This window comes from Haliotis rufescens, unplaced genomic scaffold, assembly GCF_023055435.1.
Source record: "Haliotis rufescens isolate VD_foot unplaced genomic scaffold, xgHalRufe1.0.p SCAF_19, whole genome shotgun sequence".
NCBI classification, from domain to species: domain Eukaryota; kingdom Metazoa; phylum Mollusca; class Gastropoda; order Lepetellida; family Haliotidae; genus Haliotis; species Haliotis rufescens.
In genome coordinates this window covers 24,415,312-24,432,237 of record NW_025963879.1, presented here as the reverse complement: position 1 = coordinate 24,432,237, position 16,926 = coordinate 24,415,312, and the positions used below count along the sequence as shown (strand labels likewise).

The window sequence follows — 16,926 nt, the reverse complement described above, 5'->3', positions numbered from 1 at the left end:
ATTCCTAAACAAACATCACCAGGCTTTATCTTTTCCATCATTAGAAACAATCTCTAAACTTACCTTTACAACCATTCCTAAACAAACATCACCAGGCTTTATCTTTTCCATCATTAGAAACAATCTCTAAACTTACCTTTACAACCATTCCTAAACAAACATCACCAGGCTTTATCTTTTCCATCATTAGAAACAATCTCTAAACTTACCTTTACAACCATTCCTAAACAAACATCACCAGGCTTTATCTTTTCCATCATTAGAAACAATCTCTAAACTTACCTTTACAACCATTCCTAAACAAACATCACCAGGCTTTATCTTTTCCATCATTAGAAACAATCTCTAAACTTACCTTTACAACCATTCCTAAACAAACATCACCAGGCTTTATCTTTTCCATCATTAGAAACAATCTCTAAACTTACCTTTACAACCATTCCTAAACAAACATCACCAGGCTTTATCTTTTCCATCATTAGAAACAATCTCTAAACTTACCTTTACAACCATTCCTAAACAAACATCACCAGGCTTTATCTTTTCCATCATTAGAAACAATCTCTAAACTTACCTTTACAACCATTCCTAAACAAACATCACCAGGCTTTATCTTTTCCATCATTAGAAACAATCTCTAAACTTACCTTTACAACCATTCCTAAACAAACATCACCAGGCTTTATCTTTTCCATCATTAGAAACAATCTCTAAACTTACCTTTACAACCATTCCTAAACAAACATCACCAGGCTTTATCTTTTCCATCATTAGAAACAATCTCTAAACTTACCTTTACAACCATTCCTAAACAAACATCACCAGGCTTTATCTTTTCCATCATTAGAAACAATCTCTAAACTTACCTTTACAACCATTCCTAAACAAACATCACCAGGCTTTATCTTTTCAACCATTAGAAACAATCTCTAAACTTACCTTTACAACCATTCCTAAACAAACATCACCAGGCTTTATCTTTTCCATCATTAGAAACAATCTCTAAACTTACCTTTACAACCATTCCTAAACAAACATCACCAGGCTTTATCTTTTCCATCATTAGAAACAATCTCTAAACTTACCTTTACAACCATTCCTAAACAAACATCACCAGGCTTTATCTTTTCCATCATTAGAAACAATCTCTAAACTTACCTTTACAACCATTCCTAAACAAACATCACCAGGCTTTATCTTTTCCATCATTAGAAACAATCTCTAAACTTACCTTTACAACCATTCCTAAACAAACATCACCAGGCTTTATCTTTTCCATCATTAGAAACAATCTCTAAACTTACCTTTACAACCATTCCTAAACAAATATCACCAGGCTTTATCTTTTCCATCATTAGAAACAATCTCTAAACTTACCTTTACAACCATTCCTAAACAAACATCACCAGGCTTTATCTTTTCCATCATTAGAAGCAATCTCTAAACTTACCTTTACAACCATTCCTAAACAAACATCACCAGGCTTTATCTTTTCCATCATTAGAAACAATCTCTAAACTTACCTTTACAACCATTCCTAAACAAACATCACCAGGCTTTATCTTTTCCATCATTAGAAACAATCTCTAAACTTACCTTTACAACCATTCCTAAACAAACATCACCAGGCTTTATCTTTTCCATCATTAGAAACAATCTCTAAACTTACCTTTACAACCATTCCTAAACAAATATCACCAGGCTTTATCTTTTCCATCATTAGAAACAATCTCTAAACTTACCTTTACAACCATTCCTAAACAAACATCACCAGGCTTTATCTTTTCCATCATTAGAAACAATCTCTAAACTTACCTTTACAACCATTCCTAAACAAATATCACCAGGCTTTATCTTTTCCATCATTAGAAACAATCTCTAAACTTACCTTTACAACCATTCCTAAACAAATATCACCAGGCCTTATCTTTTCCATCATTAGAAACAATCTCTAAACTTACCTTTACAACCATTCCTAAACAAATATCACCAGGCCTTATCTTTTCAATCATTAGAAACAATCTCTAAACTTACCTTTACAACCATTCCTAAACAAATATCACCAGGCTTTATCTTTTCCATCATTAGAAACAATCTCTAAACTTACCTTTACAACCATTCCTAAACAAATATCACCAGGCCTTATCTTTTCAATCATTAGAAACAATCTCTAAACTAACCTTTACAACTATTCCTAAACAAATATCACCAGGCCTTATCTTTTCAATCATTAGAAACAATCTCTAAACTTACCTTTACAACCATTCCTAAACAAATATCACCAGGCTTTATCTTTTCAATCATTAGAAACAATCTCTAAACTAACCTTTACAACTATTCCTAAACAAATATCACCAGGCCTTATCTTTTCAATCATTAGAAACAATCTCTAAACTTACCTTTACAACCATTCCTAAACAAATATCACCAGGCCTTATCTTTTCAACCATTAGAAACAGTCTCTGATTTTACCTTTACAACCATTCCTAAACAAATATCACCAGACCTTATCTTTTCAGCCATTAGAAACAATCTCTTATCTTACCTTTACAACCATTCCTAAACAAATATCACCAGGACTTATCTTTTCAACCATTCCAAACAATCTCTAATCTTACCTTTGACAACCATTCCTAAAGAAATATCACCAGGACTTATCTTTTCAACCATTAGAAACAGTCTCTGATTTTACCTTTACAACCATTCCTAAACAAATATCACCAGACCTTATCTTTTCAGCCATTAGAAACAATCTCTTATCTTACCTTTACAACCATTCCTAAACAAATATCACCAGGACTTATCTTTTCAACCATTCCAAACAATCTCTAATCTTACCTTTGACAACCATTCCTAAAGAAATATCACCAGGACTTATCTTTTCAACCATTAGAAACAGTCTCTGATTTTACCTTTACAACCATTCCTAAACAAATATCCCCAGACCTTATCTTTTCAGCCATTAGAAACAATCTCTAATCTTACCTTTACAACCATTCCTAAACAAATATCAATATCACCAGGCCTTATCTTTACAACCATTCAAAAACAAATATCGCCAAGCCTTATCTTTACAATCATTCCTAAACAAAGATATTAGAGAATAACGGGGGCATAAGGTACAAGTCAAAATAGAGGACTGCATTAGGCATCACTGATATGTCACATTCGGAAAAATCCTACCATAATACTTGATTGTTGTAACCTTGATCAGACAACGTTTGCGTAAGAGTCGTATGGCGCTTCTTTGAAATCTTCGTAGAAAGAGCATGCTTGATTGCATTTAAAAAGTTCATAAATCAAATATAGGCACCAAAGGAGGAGCAAGAATATTGCTTGACATAAACGGAAAGTTGACTTTTGAAAAGTTGAAGTCATCCCTCGTGACACAGTGTTATGAAAGTCTTTTTGACATTCATTAGGGTTCGTTTCACTGGATTTTTATTTTTAGTTCAGGTTTGTTTGTTTGCTTGTTGTGTAACGCCGCACTCAGCAATGTACCAGCTATATGACAGCGGTCTGTAAATAATCGAGTCTGGATCAGACATACCAGTAATTGACGTCATGAGGATCGATCCACGCAACTGGGATACGATGACATGCATCAACCAACGCAGCGAGCCTGACCACGCGATCTCGTTAGTCACCTCTTACAACAAGCATGGTCGATTTTAACCGCAAGCATGGGTTGCTGAAGACCTATTTTCTTTAGTTCAGGTGGGTATCAGAAGAAGGGAATAGCTATTTGAAAATTATTGAGCGATGTCAAATCATCAATGTAACTGAAGCGGAAGTTAAACTTCTTGACCAAATTTCATTGTTTTAATATTGCCAAAGAAATTCCGATTAATATGTGGAAAGAATTTTATGCAAGGATTGGAGCTCCCTACTTTTAGTGCCCTACTCCCTGTCTAAATGTCCTATCTCCATATCTCACATAGATGTTGTCAATGGGGAAGTCCAGTATTTCACCCATTGTCTTCTCAGTAAACTTCAAGTGACATTTGCTTTCATGTTTGACAAATTGTCCGGAACCCTTGAAAATAGAGATGTAACTATATGTTTGGTTACCATGCTAAATACAAATGTCCCATGGATCAAGGAATGAAGCATTCCCTTTGGGGCCGACAATATGATGTTGTTGGGTCGGGATAGGATTTTATCCAAAAACATAAATTGTCCCCGAAAGTTTTGGAAAAAAATAATTATGCTTCAGACCTTGAAAAGTATGAAAAAGTGCCTGCCACAAAAATTACATTGTTGCAAGGTGATTTTCTTTTTTTTTAAAAACTTTTAGGCTCAAAGTTTTAAACCTAAACAATGTAATATTTTTAGCTGAAAAATATCTAATCTCGATACAAAATCCCAGGCAATATAATGTTCGGTCCCTTACGTTTGTCGTGTTATAACCAAAGCTCTCAATGACGAAACTAGTCAAAGGCGCCAAGACACATACCAAAAGTCTTATCAATACCGCAGAGCTCAGGCCAAGGCCTCCAAGATGTACTTATATGGTGGTGTTGAAGCCTTACCCAGACACAGAGTGCCATTCTTCCAGTACCCCGGCCGGCACCCGCAGTAGTAGTCCCCCAGGGTGTTGTAGCAGCTCAGCTCCCCCTCACAGGGACTCACGGGGGTGCTGCACTCGTTGATGTCTGAATGGGAGATGTACGTGATGGAGTCAATCACAATCGCAGAGAACAATGAAGAACGAAGCGTGGTTAGTTAATGATAAAACATTGTTCTATCATGACGTCATTTCGGGAGATTCGACCAAGCACTGGCAACTTGATGACGTCGTGAATTGGACGACGTTATTTTTTAGAGGTAGTGAGTTGTTCCCCATAGATGTAGCTAATCAACGTAGATAAACGCAATGATCGCATCCAAAAGTGGGAGAGGTATGACAAATCGGTATTGGGAGGTACAGATATTCGACATGAATATTGTGAGAGTATGTGGGGAAAGACCAAATTAACCTAACCCCCAGTTCAGGGAGTCATCATTTTTAAATAATGGTAAATATTTTTAAAGCTTGTACATTTTATTAACATCCTTAAATAAAGAATACAATAAAACCTCATGGTTTATTCTCCCTGCAGTGTTTTATTGTACAATAAACAACTCGTCGTTTATGTCTTAATTAATGAACAAGACATTAGTACACAGAGTTCTGATAATGATCGATTGTGTGCTCCCTAGGATAATCTACATGGATTGTGACTAAAGTTTAATATAAACACTTCAATCACATATTGGGTCTAAGCAAAAATAATATCATAAGATGAAAGAAATATGTATGAATACTTTGCAAACATCATCTCATTTAGTGATCCACTTAACAACCATCTTGATGACAATGACAGTATATTTAAGTATTTCCGCTTATTTTAATTTCGTGTAATGAATATCGCCTCTATTATTTACCGTGTTTTGAAAATATGCTTTCACAGTGGTGACAACGTGTATATTTGTATGACAAAATGAAAACCAAGTCGCTTGCTTCTGTGATCAGCATTCCTAGGAATAAATGATTTAAATAAAAACAACCAAAACACAAGATGTTAAAAGTCCATCTCACCCAGACAGTGTGTGCTGTTGTTGTAGTAACCCCGTTGACAGGAGCAGAGGAAGCTGCCAACAGTGTTGTTACAGACGCCGTCGATAGCACACGGAGAGGTTGCACATTCATCCACGTCTACAACATCCACAACAGACGTTAGTTTTTCATCCTTCCACGATATCGGGGCGAGAGACCCTAGGAACTGGCTACACATTGAACTTATGTTTGGGATCAAACGCGGATCCTCGGTGTAACGAGCGAACGCTATTAACCAAGAACTTATTTCCGAACCAAACAATTTCTTTGTTCGTTGTTTAACGCCGCACTCAGCAATATTCCAACTATATGACGGCGGTCTGTAAATAATCGAGTCTGGACCAGACAATCCAATGATTGATATCATAAGCATCAATCCACGGAATTGGGATACATGCATCAACCAAGTCAGCGAACCTGACCACCCGATCTCGTTAGTCGCCTCTTTCGACAAACATAATTGCTTTTTTACAAGAAGCATGGGTTGCTGAAGACCTATTCTTACCCGGATCTTCACGGGTCCCGAACTTTACAATTTCATAAGCTCGTTCAACTGTTTTTTAGCTAAATGTCATGATAATGCAATATTGTGGTAAACATGAACATGAAACATACAAAACAAGGACGTTTATAACAGGTGTTATATTAAGACCTTTCAATGTGGAAATTTGGATTATAAAACTATAGAGAACTCGAACTGGTTGAACATGATGGAGTGATGAAGTGATGGAGAAAGAGGATGAGGTTACCCGCGCATCCATCGCTGGTGTACTCGAATCCCGGGGGACAGGCACACTGGTATGACCCCAAGAGGTTGCGGCACAGGGACCCCCCGGCACAGATGCCCGTGTCCATACACTCATCTATATCTGTCAGAGACAAAACAAGAACACCTTGACATCTTGCTACTGATGTTGGTTGTTAGCTGTTGTTTTTCTGTTTCTTTGTTGCTTAACACCGCACTCAGCCATATTTCAGCTATATGACGGCGGTCTGTAAATAATCGCGTCTGGACCAGGCAATCCAGTGATTGACATCATGAGCATCGATCCACGCAATTGGGATAAGGTTACATGCATCAACCAAGTCAGCGAGCCAGACCACCCGTTAGTCGCCTCTTACAACAAGCATGGGTTGCTAAAGACCTGTTCTAACCCGGATCTTCACGGGGTGTTGCTGATGTGTCCCATGTTACAGTAAAACCCCGTTATTACAGACAGGACTATATTACAATACAACCCCGTTATTAGAGACAGGATTATATTACAATACAACCCCGTCATTAGGAACAGGACTATATCACAGTAGAACCCCGTTATTACGGACAGGACTCTATATTACGGTACAACCTCGTTATTACGGACAGGACTATCTACAGTACAACCCCGTTATTGCGGGGAGTACTGTTCCCTGAGACATCAGCCGGATTAAAGGTAGAAGTAGTGATTAGAGGGAGCGAGGGTCATAATCTGCTGTCTGCATCCACCGGATTAACAGGTCATGGGTATGTAGTTATGCCCTTATTTGTGTCATCCCCAAACGTAATCGTCTAAATGGCGAGGTTCCAGGAGTCACGTATTTTCGATGTATCTGGCGTGTATACAGAAACACTAAGGCATAACATGTCTTTTTTTTAAATGGTTTTCGAATTCGGTCATCCAAAAGAAAAAAAGGGGGAAAATATAATCTGAAAATAAATATTCTTGAACTATTTAGCCAAATGCAAATGGGCATACTCAAATCTGTGATGCAATACAAGGAGTTACAATTTTTTAAGGAGCGTCACAAGCTAACCAGCACGGCTTACATGGCAACTGTTCAGAGACAGAAAGAAATAATGTGTTACGTTCTTAATTACCACCTTCACAATAACATCCGTCAACCAACTGTATAAAAGAGCTGAAGAATATAATGAGATTACGTCAAAGGTAAAAAAAAACCTACGAAATTTCACAAATACCCCCCAAATAATGTAACAAAATAGTATTTACCAGAACTATTAGCATCATATGACAAATGTGTACAAAACACTTCAGATTAGTCAGTCACACAGACCCTGATACAAATATAATCAATACAGCCCATGCAAGTCTATAATGCTTGGCAAGTCTAGATTACTGCAGTGTCTGAAAATGAAGAGAGTCTATGGTCTCTTTTTCATGGTCTATGGTCTCTTAATTTAACAACTGTTTTGGGGGGTTAAGTATATTCATTTCAGAGAGAAGATCTTAGTCAAAAATCAGATATCCCCGTGGCGTCGTCGTTACCGGTACACAAGTTGTCGTTGTTGAGGTAGAAGCCGGGTTCACAGGTGCAGATGAAGGAGCCCATGGTGTTGATACACTGACCGTATTGACCACAGTAGCCGGCCTCACATTCGTCAACATCTGTACACAGACAGGACACAATGCAACAAGTGACACTCGATACAAACGGTGAGATGACGCCTTACGTGACATTTAAATTTGTACTTTGGGAACTGATGTCATTGGTACTTAACAGTCATCTTCCCGAAGCAAGGGACTTAACTGACTATAAAAGTCCAGTTTTACACTCAGTTAACTCCCTTAGCTATATTCCAGCTTTATGACGCAGGTCTGTAAATAATTTAGTCTGGACCAGACAATCCAGTGATTAAATTCATCAGTATCGATCCACGCAACTGGGATACGATGACATGCATCAACCTAGTCAGCGAACCTGACCAACGATCCCGTTAGTCGCCTCCTACCACAAGCATAGTCGCCTTTTACGGCAACATTGGTTGCTGAAGACCTATTCTAACCCCGATCTTCACGCTGCGTCATGGTGGACGTTAGTGTAAGCTATACAAGGCCGTGGATAGAGCAGCATGAAAAACCTCAGACATACCAACAAAAAAACAGCTAAAATGGAATATCGAATTAACTGATGCCATGAATTATTAATCACTTATGTTCCGTTATGATGGAATACGACTTATCTGAAAACCAGGAAGACCCGTCGCTCACCCAAAACGCACCTGCTGGTAGTCTGTCGGGTACCCACCTCTACACGACGCCCCGTCCAGCATGAGTGAGAACCCCTGGTAGCAGTCGCAGATCTGTGTGTCCTGCCCCGCCCTGTAGCACACCTGGTCACATACGTTACTCTCCTCAACACACTCGTCAAAGAACGGGTCCAGAATGTTGTTGTTTTCATCTGTGGAAGAGATGTATACACACCTGATTTGTTTGTTTGTTTATTTTTTGGTTTGTTGTTTAACGATGCAATATTCCCGCACTATTCTAGCTATATGACTGCGGCTTGCAAATGATCGAGTCTGGACCAGGCAATACAGTGAACCTCAGACAGAGTTCGACTAATCTGAGTTTTCGACACATGAGAAAAAGGATTCCCAGTGTCAATCACAACACCAAAGGAATATGGCGTGTTCAACAGATAGTTCGACACATCAGAGTTCGACAAAACGGTGTTCGACTGTGCCAATATTCTGTACTCTAAGTGCCTTACCTTTCCATGCACAGAAGTAATGAGGGATGTGTTTATTTTAACCACCTAAAATCACATCAGAGGTGACCCACACGTACACGTTATATAAGTGCAACAATCTCGAACACGACATTAAACCCCATTTCTTCTCATCTTCCGCTTCAGTTCCCGCTCAAGACGGTCGATAAAAACAGTAAACAGTATATTGTTTTATGGAAACGGTGCAAAACGTCTTCATGACGATGGCGACGCTAGCACGTCATCACCGCAGGACGTGACGTTAGCACGTCATCACTACAGGACGTGACGCTAGCACGACATCACTGCATGACGTGACGCTAGCACGTCATCACTGCAGGACGTGACGCTAGCACGTCATCACTGCAGGACGTAACTGTTTTTGTTGACGGTTGGCTTAAAGTAGGTAGAAAACAATTCCGCGTTGAGAACGAAAAAGACCAAAATATAACAAACTTGATAACGTTCATAGTAGCATCCATACCTTCATTGTTCTGCTGGTGTGGCCAGTAGACGAGGGGGTTGGTGTGGGGTGGGAGGTTGTCTGCCCCGGTCAGCTGGAACTGTGGTTGTCCGGTCGCGCTGCCCTACAACGGGGATAACAAAGTCAAAGTGAAATACCTATCATCTCCCTGAAATTGTCTTGTCAAGTGACAGCTCCTGTTCGCCTGGTGGAGCTACGGTGATGTACCTGTGCAGGGTAATTGTATGGTTGGACAATATTTATACGTTGGGGTTTAAAAACAGTCTGTGGTTGTACAATATTTGTACATCCAGTCACTGGTTCTTCTTCACTGTTGTGTGTCAACAATGCCCCAAGGTTGTGAATCAAACTTGCAGTCACCAGTTCGAATGGCATAGATTTGAATGTTTACAGCAATATAGTTGGAATGTTTCTGACTGCGGAGTTAAACAACATTCACCCACTCAGTCATACATCATCGGGCGATGTAGCTCGAGGTCGGCCAGTCACGTTATTCAGAGACCATCCTAACATTGCTGGGCCTTGATCACCCTGTCTACACACCGCTGTGCACAATGTACCAAAATAATAGAGCTATCATCAGAAAAGAAAGTGACACATATATCTTAACATTCGTCCCAGACGATAGTACATGTGTTTGTATAGTCCATCCAGTTGTATAGAACGACTTGGTCTCTCTCTGGCTTTAATACTTTTGTGGAATAGCAATAACCCTTGAGTGAGTATGAACAAAATATGAACGGAACAGTCAGTACTCAAACATTACCTCTACATGGTTATACTTTATAATATATAATTTTATTTAAAACATTTAAAAAAATCAAAAATCGCATAAGACACAACTACTGACGGGCATATGAGACTTCTTAACTTAAGTTTGAAAATTAACATATAATAAAGATGTCGGCACGAATAACATTTCAAACATGGTAGGGGCCCCGCCACCGATTATTTTTTTACAAACTGCTGGAACGAGTGATAAATAATAGACATAATCAAATTTAACAACCGTTTCTAATTTTCAATTTCAAACTCGGTATACTTGTCTTTTCTTTTGCCCCTCAGCTTATAAAAAATATATTGGAGCTACAATAATGAGATACAACACGTTTCTTTTTCTTAAAGAACATATATATTCAACTACACTGAGTGTCATTTCTCCAAGACTATAAATTGTCCTGATTTTGTTGACACCATACCATAGTCCTTTAGCTCAACTGCACAAACACTTTCTTTCAACGCTAATTAAGGATTCTGGTACACAGATACTACTTCACGACAACGCCAACAAAGGTCAAAAGCATAGGAATGAATAATCATTCTCAGCTATCACGTGGATGGCACGTTAGCGTGTGACGTCATCATTTCTGAAATAAACAAAAGACTGTTCCTAAACATCTCCACACGATCTGCCCCGTCGCTCTGCATCCGTGACACATCTACAGCCTCAGTTACAGTTGGAATTGAAATGCGCAATTGGCCGACATCTCTTTAAAAGTAACTTGAGCCAGTAATGGCTTCCTGGGAGAACGAAAGATAAACATTTCCTGTGCAGGGACTGTGCTGAAACGGAAACTGTGCAGATGAAGACAGGCCATTTTCCTCGCAATAAGGAAACTCCAAGAGTTGAGTTTTGAGAACATTTGTCAACATTCTTCGACCTCGACCACTTAACGTGTTCCTAATAGTATCCGGTTGCCAGTATCCTTATACCGGTCTAGCGTCTGCCCGGAGACCCGTAGGTCGGTGGTTCGATTCCCGGCCGCATCTAATACGCGTTAAAATATGGTACTCGCTGTTTCCCTGCCTGGCGCTCAGCATCTATAGGGGATAAAACAAGGACTGGTCGGCTCGGAGTCTGAGTGAGGTGTCCACTTTAAACTAGCACAATAAAACCGTCCATAGTCCGAACTCGTACAAGGAGACGCACACACACGTGCACGAGAACCACGTGCGTGCGTGTGTGCGTGCGCAAATACGTTGCTATATGCGTGCAACAATCTTGAACGCGACGTTAACCCCATTCAAATCGCCCCACCTGTATAATTATGTTTGTTTAATAATTTCTCCCTATACACTGCGGTTTGTACATAGTAATCCTAAGCGCAAAAACAATTAATTAAATTTGCAATATTCACGAATATACTTTGGGTCAAATGGTTTTACTGGCGGATAAAAATTATCACATGTCAATTTAATATTTGCATGTAGCATATATCACACGGAATAACTTTCTGAACCTGACCAACTCCAATACAGACAAATTTTACTCACCACGGGTCATTAACTATATCTATCTTTAAGAGTACGGTGCCTTCACGGGTCATTAACTATATCTATCTTTAAGAGTACGGTGCCTTCACGGGTCATCTATATACCTATCTTTAAGAGTACGGTGCCTTCACGGGTCATTAACTATACCTATCTTTAAGTGTACGGTGCCTTCACGGGTCATTAACTGTATCTATCTTTAAGAGTACGGTGCCTTCACGGGTCATTAACTGTATCTATCTTTAAGAGTACGGTGCCTTCACGGGTCATCTATATATCTATCTTTAAGAGTACGGTGCCTTCACGGGTCATTAACTATACCTATCTTTAAGAGTACGGTGCCTTCACGGGTCATTAACTGTATCTATCTTTAAGAGTACGGTGCCTTCCCGTTATGATGTTCTGTCACTATACACACTTCATGGTTGAGAGACTGCTAATAAATTACTACCTATCACCCCTGTTTCTAGGTGAATTTAAATACGGACTTGGGGTAAACAAAATGGGGAAAAGACAAAGCAGATTCCTCCCTTCGTGTGATTTATTCATGTGTTTATTCATTCAGCACGTGGAGGACATGCGCGCCTCTCTGACACAAAACAAGCTGCAATTTTCAGAAATTTCAATAAAGTTTATATTTTCAAATCTCCAAATTACATTAACATCGGGGCAATCATTGTGAAATACTGTTAACAGAGTGAAGAGGCAAGTAATATTGCGAGCTTTCTTTAATAATGCATATATGGGCGGGCCACAGATGACAACTGGGGTAGTCCATTGTTCCATAGGTAGGCTCTTTTTACCCCCTTTTCAGTCATAATGGGAATAGCCATGATGCGAGTGGACCTAGAGAACATGCCTTGTCCCCTGCGACTTAGAACGCGATATAGAGTCATCAGAGTACATCATTATTAACTAATCGATCGGTTTCCTAATTGAATAAACCTTTCAAGAATATTTCAACTTACATCTGCAGCATCGTCTCTGTAATCCGCCTGTGAGGTTTTACAAGTCGCTAGTCCAACAATCACCAACAAAAGCCACTTCATTATCAACAAGTTTCTTCCAACTCTGGACTCCATGTACAGAGCGCGGTGACATTCATTGCTACAATACACATTGTCAAGCCCTGCTAGCACGCGTTGTCCTCCCGACCAGCTGTTGCGGTGATGGAGAGACAGGCTCCAGTTTCCTGTAGGTAATTAGTGGCAAGTGATGGCGGGAAACTTGACACCCCCTCGGACTGCTTCAGATAAAAACGAAGAAGAAACAATGCCGTGGAAAGTCGAGGGAAGGGGGTAACCTGCTGCCCCTCGTATATGTAGTGGTATTGTCAATTACTTTGTTTACGGAATGTTTCCACGTTATAAATGAAAACTTAATTGAAGAAAAGGATTGTTGGAAAATTGATCATTTAGAGTTTCTAAAAAATATCCCCAAATCCGTACAACCATTAACAATAACGGCCTTACATATAAGTACTTGGCAGTGGTGGGACCAGAAAGGGGAAGGGTGGGGGTGGGGATTCTAGGAGTGGCCATCCCTCCTTATTACATCAATCATTCTGATGACAGTTTGTATGCGCATTGCCTCCCATGATAACATGTTCATTTGGTTCTTAAAGTTAAATTAATAATGATTTGGGGGAAGGCTATGGGTAAAACAATAATCAATCACCCACTTAATACAAACGACGCGGACGGAATACCTCCAGCAGCAAAACATTCACAAGAATGCAATGACCAGCCATGAGCCTTGACCTTTCCCCATATATAGAGCACGTCGCGGATATGATCGGGAAACGTGCACGCCGACGTCAAAGGTCAGCCGCTACGTTAGCCGAACTGGGTCAGGTGCTGCAAGAGAGGTGGACAAAACTCTCTCAAATTGTCTGGAAGATTATTTCGGACCATGCCACGCCGAATAAACGAATGTTAGACCAATCGTGGGGACATGACCCGTTATTGATCAAGTCATCTAAAACGTTAACTTTTTACAACACACCCCGCGTCTTTCTTAGTTGTGTGCACCCTGAGAATACGCAGCAAACGTGGTATGTTGATTGTCAGGTTACACCAAGTCCCTCCGTCTTATTATCCATCCATCACCATCACTCGATATCTCTTTGTATTTCTGTAATCATGTTATTTTTGAATGGCCTTGACTTTTTTGAGAGACTATATGAACTTTGTTGAAAGAGTGATTGGTCGCTATATGGCTGAAATAATTTCGATGCGACGTTAAATTTTAACTTTCACTGAGTGATTAAGTTGGGTTTATATCAGGCGTGCCAATTTCTACCCGTGATGATCCGGGGTAAAATAGGTCTTCAGCAACTCATGCTTGCGGTAAAAGGCGACTATGCTTGTCGTAAGAGGCGACTAACGGGATCGGGTGGTCAGGCTCGTTGACTTGGTTGATGCATGTCATTGTATCCCAATTGTGTGGATCGATGTTCATGATGTCCATCACTTGATTGTTGGATCCAGACTCGAGTATTTACAGAACGCCGTCATATTGCTGGAATATTGCTGAGTGCGACGTTAAACAACAAACCAAACCAAACCAAGCCAGTTTCTCCGTGAGGAAAACCCCTGAGTGATACATGCCTCAGACGTTTACCATTTTGGTGGAACTTTAGAATTCGACCCTCAGGTTCATAGGATCCTTCGGCGTCTAAGAAACGCAACTCTGCACGGTGAATTGATGAGTCTGGGACCCGTGCCCCGACCGCTGTTGGTTTTGATACGAATACTCTCAAATTTCACCATAGTACCACGGCATTGTAGCTCACGTGGATGTATAGTCAACAATTTAAAATGTCAAGAAGGACAGCCACTTGACAAATGTTACTATCAGCGTTTATATTTAAATATATTCTGCATAAATGACTTATACTGATTGAAAGATGGAGTATTCTAAGTTTCCGTAATTAAAAGATTTGCATGTGAGAGATTTTCAAAGTTTATTAGTCAGATGAAAAACCTGTAATTACGAAAACTTAAAATACTCCATCTTTCAATCAATATAAGTCATTTTGCCAATGGTCGCACTCTGCTATAACACTGTTTCTAGGGAACCAAGCTTTTTTTGAGATAATGTCGAGGCCTTTTTGTCCGGCATCCGGTGTGCGCCTCCGCAGAAACAACTGCACCAATGAAGCTCCAAATTCACATACTTGTTCCTGCCAATGACGACACGGCAGTCATATTGAAAAAGCTATTTATAAGCAGTTCTGTCCGTGTTTTCAAAATGTCATGAACTTGATACTCAAACACATATTTGGTTGTCGTCTTTTCATTAGTTAAATTTGGACCTTGTTTGGACCATACTCTACAGTCTCTCAAAAGAATTAAACAGCGCAAATTCTTCAAAGCATCGGAGTGAGTGAGTATGGTTTTACGCCGCTTTTAGCAATATTCCAGCAATATCACGGCAGGGGACACCAGAAATGGGCTTCACACATTGTACCCATGTCGGGAATCGAACCCGGGTCTTCGGCGTGACGAGCGAACGCTTTAACCACTAGGCTACCCGACTGACCCTCAAAGCATCGGGAATCGGTAATGCTATGTTGTCCTCTAGACACAGACATAATCATGTATTTGATGGAGATGGATACTTACGTTGGTGTATTAAGATGTTTGCACGGAGTGCAAATAGTCCGACTTCAGTGTCTGTGAGGCTGACATTTCACATATTCATGTTCAATCTACTTCTTGGAAAGAGAATAAGTAACATATAGAGGAGCCTGCTCCGGGGTCGGATCTGAACACAGTGGGTGAAACATTTGGACTTACATAACGCATTCGTCTTGTGTTCGTTTGTTGATAAACACACCATTCAGCAGTATTCTAGCTAATGATGGCTGCCAGTACACAATCGAGTCTGGGACAATCTAGTGATTGATATTATCAGCAACGACCTTCGCCGAGCCTGACCACCCGATCCACTAATTCGCCTCATAAATATGCATGGGTTGCCAAGGACCAAATCCAACCCAGCAATCTTGACCGATTATTCACAATTCCTCACAACTCGTTTTTCCTTTAAATCTGTTACACCTACTGGTTTTAGTTCTCACTACAAGGAAACAGAATGCAATACATTTGTCCTGCTTTACTTACCCCCATGGTCAGTAACTGTTGGGGTTATCAATAATCTACAGAATGATGCTCTCCTACCTTTGCTCCAACTCTTCATCTGCTTGAAATTGAAGTGAGTGAGTTGGGTTTAATTCTGCTTTAATTAGTGAGTGAGTTGGGTTTAACGCCGCTTTTAACAGTACAGTATTCCAGTTATATCGCGGCGTGTCAGCTTAATGTCGGAGGAAAGCCCGAAGTGATGCAGGTCTCAGACGTTTACCACTTCGGTGAAACCCACGAGCACGGGTATGGTGCTGACAAACCTAGAAACATAATCGGGGCGAACCGGGATTTGAACCCACAATCATAGGTTTCTGGCGAGCCCAAGGGACGCAACTCTGCACAGCGAATCGCGGCGCCTTAGACGACTGGGCCACCCGTGCCCCCTAATTCTTCTTTAAGTAATGTTTATATATACTACTAAAAAGATGTTAAAACACACGATTCTTTCATTTCACTATACTTCATCCGTCATGCCATAGCACGGTTTGTCAACCTAATGTGGAAGGAAGCCAAACAATGTTATCACATCCGCGAAAAACACCCAAAACATTTGGACAGAACTGTGTTCGCAAATACAAGAAACAAAGGGATCTTCTCAGTATATTTAATATACCAAAATTAAATACATTTCTCAAAACAGCAGGGCATTTGAGCACAAAACAAATATGGTACACAACCACATGTAGACACCATACATCTATCAAATGATTAGCAAAAGGGGGACACCATCAACAGTACTAACAAGGGAAAATATATTATATATTGCTTAAACATTGCTGTACACGTGACCATGTCGACTGCACTGTACCATACCAAGCATACATTACAACTTACTGAAATAGCAGATTGTTATTCATCGTCAGTCATGTGGGGTAATGAATGCAAAGTATGCCCCTTCGTATCTGGTTGGTGGATCTTGGTGTGACTGTGTGCTT

At 40.0% G+C, this 16,926-nt stretch overlaps 1 protein-coding gene across 2 annotated transcripts in view; it reads right to left on the bottom strand.

Moving 5' to 3' along the window:
* Positions 1–13,115, bottom strand: part of LOC124123515 (fibrillin-1-like) — a 34,917-nt gene extending 21,802 nt beyond the window's left edge. The window contains exons 1-7 of one of the 2 annotated variants that reach the window (XM_048399041.1): positions 12,812–13,115; positions 9,573–9,675; positions 8,627–8,779; positions 7,867–7,986; positions 6,349–6,468; positions 5,582–5,698; positions 4,533–4,655 (exon numbers count right to left, since the gene is read on the bottom strand). In XM_048399041.1, coding sequence (XP_048254998.1) covers positions 4,533–4,655; positions 5,582–5,698; positions 6,349–6,468; positions 7,867–7,986; positions 8,627–8,779; positions 9,573–9,675; positions 12,812–12,925 — 850 coding nt within the window. In that variant the 5' untranslated portion in view covers positions 12,926–13,115. The remainder of the gene's footprint in view (positions 1–4,532; positions 4,656–5,581; positions 5,699–6,348; positions 6,469–7,866; positions 7,987–8,626; positions 8,780–9,572; positions 9,676–12,811) is intronic. The other variant, XM_048399040.1, reaches the window with a different exon arrangement.
* Positions 13,116–16,926: the final 3,811 nt, after the last annotated feature.